Source organism: Tamandua tetradactyla, chromosome 11 (assembly GCF_023851605.1).
Source record: "Tamandua tetradactyla isolate mTamTet1 chromosome 11, mTamTet1.pri, whole genome shotgun sequence".
Classification (NCBI taxonomy): Eukaryota; Metazoa; Chordata; class Mammalia; order Pilosa; family Myrmecophagidae; genus Tamandua; species Tamandua tetradactyla.
Genome location: NC_135337.1, coordinates 84,178,000 through 84,187,714, shown reverse-complemented (window position 1 = coordinate 84,187,714; position 9,715 = coordinate 84,178,000). Strand labels below are relative to the sequence as shown.

General features: G+C 41.0%; 1 protein-coding gene across 2 annotated transcripts; it reads left to right on the top strand.

Moving 5' to 3' along the window:
- The first annotated feature begins 6,314 nt into the window (after positions 1-6,314).
- On the top strand, positions 6,315-9,139 carry LOC143649638 (CD209 antigen-like protein 2). Of its 2 annotated transcripts, none has more exons than XM_077119567.1 (7): positions 6,315-6,459; positions 6,560-6,646; positions 6,906-6,995; positions 7,295-7,381; positions 7,791-7,942; positions 8,393-8,487; positions 8,746-9,139. In XM_077119567.1, exons 1-7 carry the CDS (start codon positions 6,408-6,410, stop codon positions 8,894-8,896), a joined length of 714 nt encoding a protein of 237 aa, XP_076975682.1. In that variant the 5' UTR covers positions 6,315-6,407; the 3' UTR covers positions 8,897-9,139. The 2 variants fall into 2 exon arrangements, with proteins under 2 accessions (XP_076975682.1, XP_076975681.1); XM_077119566.1 differs by having other exon boundaries at positions 8,381-8,487.
- Positions 9,140-9,715: the final 576 nt, after the last annotated feature.

The following is a 9,715-nucleotide window of genomic DNA, read 5'->3' as shown; positions in this document are numbered from 1 at the left end:
TGGGTCACAAAGCAAGTCTTAACAAATTTAAAAAGATTGAAATCATACACAACACTTTCTCGGATCATAAAGGAATGAAGTTGGAAATCAATAATAGGCGGAGTGCCAGAAAATTCACAAATACATGGAGGCTCAACAACACACTCTTAAACAACGACTGGGTCAAAGAAGAAATTGCTAGAGAAATTAGCAAATACCTCGAGGTGAATGAAAATGAAAACACAACATATCAAAACCTATGGGACGCAGCAAAGGCAGTGCTAAGAGGGAAATTTATTGCCCTAAATGCCTATATCAGAAAAGAAGAAAAGGCAAAAATGCAGGAATTAACTGTCCACTTGGAAGAACTGGAGAAAGAACAGCAAACTAACCCCAAAGCAAGCAAAAGGAAAGAAATAGCAAAGCTTGGAGCAGAAATAAATGAAATTGAAAACATGAAAACAATAGAGAAAATCAATAAGACCAGAAGTTGGTTCTATGAGAAAATCAATAAGATTGATGGGCCCTTAGCAAAATTGACAAAAAGAAGAAGAGAGAGGATGCAAATAAATAAGATCAGAAATGGGAGAGGAGACATAACTACTGACCTCACAGAAATAAAGGAGGTAATAACAGGATACTATGAACAACTTTACGCTAATAAATACAACAATTTAGATGAAATGGATGGGTTCCTGGAAAGATATGAACAACCAACTTTGACTCAAGAAGACATAGATGACCTCAACAAACCAATCACAAGTAAAGAAATTGAATTAGTCATTCAAAAGCTTCCTAAGTCCTTTGAGTAGATACCTAGCAATGGTATTGCTGGGTCATATGGCAATTCTACATTCAGCTTTTTGAGGAACCGCCAAACTGCCTTCCACAGTGGTTGCACCATTTGACATTCCCACCAACAGTGGATAAGTGTGCCTCTTTCTCCGCATCCTCTCCAGCACTTGTCATTTTCTGTTTTGTTGATAATGGCCATTCTGGTGGGTGTGAGATGATATCTCATTGTGGTTTTGATTTGCATTTCTCTAATGGCCAGGGACATTGAGCATCTCTTCATGTGCCTCTTGGCCATCCGTATTTCCTTTTCTGGTAGGTGTCTGTTCAAGTCTTTTTCCCATTTTGTAATTGGGTTGGCTGTCTTTTTGTTGTTGAGTTGAACAATCTCTTTATAAATTTTGGATAATAGACTTAAGGGCAAAGACACAAACGGACATTTGCACACCAATGTTTATAGCAGAGTTACTTACAATTGCAAAGAGATGGAAATAGCCAAAATGTCCATCAACAGAAGAATGGCTAAACAAACTGTGGTATATACGTACGATGGAATATTATGCAGCTTTAAGACAAGATAAACTTATGAAGCATGTAATAACATGGATGGACCTAGAGAATATTATGCTGAGTGAGTCCAACCAAAAACTAAAGGACAAATACTGTATGATCCCACTGATGTGAATGGACCTTCGAGAATAAACTTGAAATATGTCATTGGTAACAGAGTCCATCAGGAGTTAGAAACAGGGTAAGATAATGGGTAATAGGAGCTGAAGGGATACAGACTGTGCAACAGGACTAGATACAAAAACTCAAAAATGGACAGCACAGTAATACCTAATTGTAAAGTAATCATGTTAAAACACTGAATGAAGCTGCATCTGAGCTATAGGGTTTTTTTTTGTTTTTTACTATTATTACTACTTTTATTTCTTTTCTCTATATTAACATTCTATATCTTTTTCTGTTGTGTTGCTAGTTCCTCTAAATCGATGCAAATGTACTAAGAAACGATGATCATGCATCTAAGTGATGAAGTTATGAATTACTGATTGCATATGTAGAATGGTATGATTTCTAAATGTTGTGTTAACTTTTTTTTTTCCGTTAATAATAAAAAAAAAACTTCCTAAAAAGAAAAGTCCAGGACCAGACGGCTTCACATGTGAATTCTATCAAACATTCCAGAAAGAATTAGTACCAACTTTCCTCAAACTCTTCAAAAAAATCTAAGTGGAGGGAAAGCTACCTAATTCATTCTATGAAGCCAACATCACCCTCATACCAAAACCAGGCAAAGATATTACAAAAAAAGAAAACTACAGGCCAATCTCTCTAATGAATATAGATGCAAAAATCCTCAATAAAATTCTAGCAAATCGTATCCAACAACACATTAAAAGAATTATACACCATGACCAAGTAGGATTCATCCCAGGTATGCAAGGATGGTTCAACATAAGAAAATCAATTAATGTAATACACCCTATCAACAAATCAAAGCAGAAAAATCACATGATCATCTCAATTGATGCAGAGAAGGCATTTGACAAGATTCAACATCCTTTCCTGTTGAAAACACTTAAAAAGATAGGAATACAAGGGAACTTCCTTAAAATGATAGAGGGCACATATGAAAAACCCACAGCTAATATCATCCTCAGTGGGGAAAAATTGAAAACTTTCCCCCTAAGATCAGGAACAAGACAAGGATGTCCATTATCACCACTATTATTCAACATCATGTTGGAGGTTCTAGCCAGAGCAATTAGACAAGAAAAAGAAATACAAGGCATCAAAATTGGAAAGGAAGAAGTAAAACTATCACTGTTTGCAGACAATATGATACTATACATCGAAAACCCGGAAAAATCCACAACAAAACTACTAGAGCTAATAAATGAGTACAGCAAAGTAGCAGGTTACAAGATCAACATCCAAAAACCTGTAGCATTTCTATACACTAGTATTGAACAAGCTGAGGGGGAAATCAAGAAACGAATCCCATTTACAATTGCAGCTAAAAGAATAAAATACCTAGGAATAAATTTAACTAAAGAGACAAAAGACCTATACAAAGAAAACTACAAAAAACTGCTAAAAGAAATCACAGAAGACCTAAACAGATGGAAGGGCATACTGTGTTCATGGATTGGAAGACTAAATATAGTTAAGATGTCAATCCTACCTAAATTGATTTACAGATTCAATGCAATACCAATCAAAATCCCAACAATTTATTTTTCAGAAATAGGAAAACCAATAAGCAAATTTATCTGGAAGGGCAGGGTGCCCCGAATTGCAAAATACATCTTGAGGAAAAAAAACGAAGCTGAAGGTCTCGCGCTGCCTGACTTTAAGGCATATTATGAAGCCACAGTGGTCAAAACAGCATGGTATTGGCATAAAGATAGATATATCGACCAATGGAATCGAATAGAGTGCTCAGATATAGACCCTCTCATCTACGGACATTTGATCTTTGATAAGGCAGTCAAGCCAACTCACCTGGGACAGAACAGTCTCTTCAATAAATGGTGCCTAGAGAACTGGATATCCATATGCAAAAGAATGAAAGAAGACCCATCTCTCACACCCTATACAAAAGTTAACTCAAAATGGATCAAAGATCTAAACATTAGGTCTAAGACCATAAAACAGTTAGAGGAAAATGTTGGGAGATATCTTATGGATCTTACAACTGGAGGCGGTTTTATGGACCTTAAACCTAAAGCAAGAACACTGAAGAAGGAAATAAATAAATGGGAGCTCCTCAAAATTAAACACTTTTGTGCATCAAAGAACTTCATCAAGAAAGTAGAAAGACAGCCTACACAATGGGAGACAATATTTGGAAAGGATATATCAGATAAAGGTCTAGTATCCAGAATTTATAAAGAGATTGTTCATCTCAACAACAAAAAGACAGCCAACCCAATTACAAAATGGGAAAAAGACTTGAACAGACACCTATCAGAAGAGGAAATACAAATGGCCAAAAGGCACATGAAGAGATGCTCAATGTCCCTGGCCATTAGAGAAATGCAAATCAAAACCACAATGAGATATCATCTCACACCCACCAGAATGGCCATTATCAACAAAACAGAAAATGACAAGTGCTGGAGAGGATGCGGAGAAAGAGGCACACTTATCCACTGTTGGTGGGAATGTCAAATGGTGCAACCACTGTGGAAGGCAGTTTGGCGGTTCCTCAAAAAGCTGAATATAGAATTGCCATACGACCCAGCAATACCATTGCTGGGAATCTACTCAAAGGACTTAAGGGCAAAGACACAAACGGACATTTGCACACCAATGTTTATAGCAGCATTATTTACAATTGCAAAGAGATGGAAACAGCCGAAATCTCCATCAACAGAAGAGTGGCTAAACAAACTGTGGTATATACATACGATGGAATACTATGCAGCTTTAAGACAGGATAAACTTATGAAGCATGTAATAACATGGATGGACCTAGAGAACATTATGCTGAGTGAGTCTAGCCAAAAACTAAAGGACAAATACTGTATGGTCCCACTGATGTGACCCGACATTCGAGAATAAACTTGGAATATGTCATTGGTAACAGAGTCCAGCAGGAGTTAGAAACAGGGTAAGATAATGGACAATTGGAGCTGATGGGATACAGACTGTGCAACAGGACTAGATACAAAAACTCAAAAATGGACAGCACAATAATACCTAACTGTAAAGTAATCATGTTAAAACACAGAATGAAGCTGCATCCGAGGTATAGGTTTTTGTTTTGTTTTGTTTTGTTTTGTTTTGTTTTTACTATTATTACTTTTATTTTTTTCTCTATATTAACATTCTATATCTTTTTCGGTTGTGTTGCTAGTTCTTCTAAACCGATGCAAATGTACTAAGAAACGATGATCATGCATCTATGTGATGATGTTAAGAATTACTGATTGCATATGTAGAATGGTATGATTTCTAAATGTTGGGTTAATTTCTTTTTTTCCGTTAATTAATAATAAAAAAAGAAAAAAGTATTTATCGTGGGCCATTTCTGAGCTGAGAACTGTAAAGTAAACAAAAAAAGTATAATATGACACTCTTCCCCTTCCCCAATATACATACTTCCCTAGTTAAGAATGTTAAAGTTATAATGTCATTGTACACTTTAATGAGGCAATAAGTATCATATGAATGATATCAGTATCGTTAATCCCTAATACTGATCATCAGTTAAACATTTCAAAATCTAGTCCCAGCCCCCAAAGATTGTGATCAGTAGAGCTGAGCTGAATCTTGGGTATCTATGTTTTTTAAAAAAATAATTGAAATAAATCTATAGTAAATTTAAAATGTACTAAATAATGTGAGATGTTAATCACAGGGAAAATGGGGTGAGGGATAGATAGGAACTCTTTGTACCATCTTTATAAGTTTTCTGTAAGTCTAAAAGTATTCTAAAATAAAACATTTATTAAAGAATAAAACAAACAGTTTTATCATGATGCATGTATGTGTTTTCCATTTTTAATGGAGGTATAATGCATGTACAATACAATGCACAAATATAAAGTGTACAGCTCAAGAAACTTATATATGAAAACACGATGTAATCAATCACCTCTCAGATGAAAATTTAGGATCCTTCCAGCACACAGAAGACTTCCTTTATGTCCCTTCCTGGCCAATCCCCAGCCCCATTCAGATAAACCCCATTCTTATTACCCACCAAAGATTAGTTCTGCCTGTTGTCGAAATTTATATAAATGGAATCTTATGGTGTATAATCTTTTATGTCTGGCTTCTTTCACTCTGTTACGAGATTTATCCACTGTTGCTTGTATCCGTAGTTTATTTTTCATTGCTGTATAGTATTCCACCATGTGAACATACCACAAATTTTTGCCATTCACCTATTGGTGACCACTTGTTTTTTTTCTTTTTTCCCAATTTAGGGCTATTATGAATAGACTGCTATGATTCTTCTGGTTTCCTTCTTTAACACCATTTAACCCTCTTTGGTTACGTAGACTCTGAAGGCATTCTGTCTGGGTTCAAATCTCAGCTCCACCATTTATGAGCTGTGTGACCTTAAGCAAGTTACCTAACCTCTCTGAGCTTCCTCAATCTGTAAATGGGAATCATACTATTATCTACCGAATGGTGGGGAAACAAATTAAATTAGTAGGTAGAGAAATTAGAAAAGTACCCAAGAGTTGGCATTAAATAAACAAGAAATTATGATTCAACCACAACTTCCAAAGTCAGGAAAAATCACCATAAATGAAGATATGAGCAAGCCAAAGCAACAGTCTGTAATTCCAAGGGAACGGTGGTTCCTAAAAGATTGGGGGCCCTGCTTGCCCAGCCCTGCTTTGGGTTGAGGAAATATAATGATATAGCTTGACTTCAGGTGTTATCAGATTTTATAAAAAGCATCTCACAGCTCCTGGATTTCCTAAAGTCCTGACCCATTGGAATGTCAGAAACTCAGACCCCTCCCTCTAGCGTTTTCTGGCTCATCATCACTGTTCCCCTTTTCTCTTCCGGAGTGTGAGTGTGTTTACAGAATGCCACGGGATGGGAAATAAAAGCTGTGGTCCCCAGCAGTCTGTGTAGGAGGCATTGAGAAGAGCAGCAACTGGAAGATGGACATGAGTGACCCCAAGAAACCGATGGCAAGGCATCTAGGCCCCTTGGGTAAGGTTGCTTTGGGATTCTGGGATCCTGAGGAAGGGAATAAATCTGGGACTCTGGTCTCAGCTTGCCCAGGTTCTGAGCTGGTGCTCTGCCCTTTCAGATGAAGAAGAACTGATAACCAGCGGTATCAGACATTCCCCAAAAGATTTTGGATTCCAATGGACTTATGGCCTCAGGAGATTCACAGGTAGAGCACGGTTAGGGGATGGGAAGAAGGGACAGCTCTGTCCAGACTCCTGAGTCCTGGGGAAGGTCAAGGCAAGTGAACAGGACTGCTGGGTCCTGAGGAAGTGGAGGCTGGGGAATCAAACTTTGGGGGAAGTAGAGGCTGGGGGAATGCATTCCTGGGTCCTCAGGGCGGTGGAGGAAGGAGGACAGGAGTTCTGAGAAGGGGGCAGGCTGAGGCAGTGACACAAATGGTGGAGCCGTATCTTGTTCTTCTCCAGGGTGTTTGGGCCAGGTCCCTGCTTCTCTGGCCCTGCAGCTCTTCTCCCTCGCGCTTTTCACTGTGCTTCTGGTGGCCATTCTCGTCCAAGGTGAGGGGCAGACCCTGGAACAGGTGGACATACAAGGGGTGGCCAAATCCTGAAGGGTGATGGGGCTGAAAGCAAGGATGGTACCTCATGGGTCCCCTGGACTCTCCGAAAGCCCCTTCCACACTTCTGGTTACAGGGGAGGATTGGGATGGGGTGAAAAGATTACTGACTTATGCTGCCTTCTCTGGGAGTCAGTTTTCCTCACCTTGACTCTCAGAAACAGTGCTCCTGGGGATCCAGTGCAGGGTGTGGTACACAGTAGGTGCTCGATAATTGCAATTTCCTTTCTTTTGGTACAGTCTCTGAAGCTCCAGGTTCCCAGGGTTTGGAGAATTCAAAGCAGGAAGAAATCTACCAGGAACTGACCCACCTAAAGGCTGGAGTTGGTGAGTAGCCAAGACGCCAGGATCCTGGGGCTGGAGGGGATCTCAGTGTGATTTCACTTGGCTCACGTCACTCTCTTAGCCTAAACTAAAGCTCATCTGTGAAATGGGTATGCAGATAATTGCATTCAAGGCCAGGTACATAGGAGGCACTAAATTAAGCCAAGTCACCTGCCTTCTGTACTGAGCTCTAAAGCCCCTAGCTCTCTCAACATAGAGGAGATGGGGGACAGGTCTCGGGGGTTCTCCTGGGGTTGGGGAAGGGTCTCAAGAGGAGGAGCGGGGCTGGCCCACCCAGGGTTTAGCAAAGAATGGCCTCAGTTCTCCAGGGCTTGCAAGGTGGAGCAGATACAAGGATCCAGGCATCCAGACCTGGGTCCCAGCCATGATACTCTCCTCCCTGCCCTCCCAGCCCGCCTGTGCCGTCCCTGTCCCTGGGACTGGACATTCTTCCAAGGAAATTGCTACTTCTTCTCCAAGACCCAGCGGAACTGGCATGACTCTATCACTGCCTGCCAGGAAGTAGGGGCCCAGCTGGTCGTAATCAAAACTGCTGAGGAGCAGGTGTGCCTGGTGGGGACTCCCAGATGGATCTGGTCACGTATCTGAGGGTCTTTCTGGAAGAGGGGATATTGTGCATGAAAGGTAGGGAGCATGGGGGATGGGGGAGTGCGCAAGGGAGAGTGTTTGTAAAAATTTAGAAAATAAAGGAAAAATTAAAAAGAGAGAGAAATAAAAAAATTAAAGAAAAAAGAACCAAAAAATAAAGAAAATGTAAAAATAAAAAAATGCAAAAGGAAGAAAAAATTAAAATAAAGAAAAATAACATAAAAAAAGAAAAAGAAAGAAAATTTTTAAATAATGAAGACCATTAAAAAGAAAAAAAGAAAAGAAATAAAAATTTTAAAAATAAGAAATAAATAAGATGTATTTCCCATCAAGAGAGTGGGAAGATACTGAGTCTGGAGAAATGGGTGTGAATCTCTTTCCTGACCCCTCCAGAACTTCTTGCAGCTGCTGACTTCCAACCGCCTGACCTGGATGGGGCTTTCAGACCTGAAACATGAAGGCACGTGGCACTGGTTGGATGGTTCACCCCTGCTGCTCAGGTAAGTCTCAGGAGAAGCCAACTCTACTAACTGGGGGTGGGGTTCTGAAACCCTGGCTTGAACTTTACCTGGGGATCCTCCCCCACTCACTGGCCTAGCCTATGAACCTGGGATTTTTACACATTTGAAAAAGGTGGTCAGACAGGGTGACAGGTGCCTGAGGGACATTCCTTCTCAAAGCTGTAGAAGGAGCTAGCAGCTTGGGTGGAGGAGGGGAAGTCTCAGGACAGAGACTCATGCTCCGGAGGGGCTCTACAGCTTTATGAAGTACTGGAACAAAGGGGAGCCCAACAGCAGTGGAGAGGAAGACTGCGCAGAATTTAGAAGTGAAGGCTGGAATGACTCCAAATGCGACTGGAGAAAATTCTGGATCTGCAAAAATACTTCAACTCCCTGTTCTAGTGACTGAAGACCAGATTCTGCCCTCAGCCCCTGCAGTCCCAACCCCACTCCTGGGTCCCCACTCTTATGCCAGAGCTCTTTCTCCCAATCCGCAAGACCAAAGCTCCAAGACTCTTCCCGGACAGATTCCTTGTACCCTGTGGGCTGGGGCCACATCTGTCTCTCCTCTAGTGCCTCGGAGCTCTGCCTGCCTAGAGCTTAATAAAGTGACCTCGTGCAGGAAACAGGCAGGTGCTTGGTTTGTTCCATTGACCTAACTCTCTCTTATCTTTGCTAAAATCACACAGATTGGATTGCATGGGTAGACACCTTGTCCCCTCAGGCATTAGCATGTTTGAGCATCTTCTATCTGCTCAAATTCCACCTGCCATCAATCACACCGCTTTGCCTGAGGGTTTGCTGGAGCTCCTTCTGGCTGACAGTGCCAGGAAATGAATGTCCCAGTCAAGCCAAGACCTTTGGCAGTTGGTGTATAAATTCCCCACCTCCCTTTCTCCTTAGTGATGTGGTGCCACTGAAATGGGCCGCTCAAATTCCCCTATGAGGAAGGAAGCATTGCCCCAACTTTTTGGAAGACTGGGGGCAGAAAACCATCAGCTGTCAGCCATTTGGGATGGGCTGAGCTGCGGAGAGCTGCCTTGTCCAATACTGTCTTCCTTTCTGTCTCAGCTCACAGCAGTGCAGGGGGTATAAAGGTTTGGCCATCTTGGCCCAATGGGGGCAACTCCAAAGAACCATTCTGGTTCCAGAGCTCCAAAGGGGTCAGTCAAGGCTGTCGTCAGATGTGTTCAGCTTGATTTCCATGCCTCCTCCTTCCCCTTCCTTC

Coding starts and splice junctions, on each gene's coding strand:
- LOC143649638 (XM_077119566.1), top strand. CDS start 6,408: ATGGACATGAGTGACCCCAAGAAACCGATGGCAAGGCATCTAGGCCCC. Junction 6,996..7,294: donor GGTGGCCATTCTCGTCCAAG/GTGAGGGGCAGA, acceptor CTTTTGGTACAG/TCTCTGAAGCTCCAGGTTCC. Junction 7,943..8,380: donor TCAAAACTGCTGAGGAGCAG/GTGTGCCTGGTG, acceptor TGACCCCTCCAG/AACTTCTTGCAGCTGCTGAC.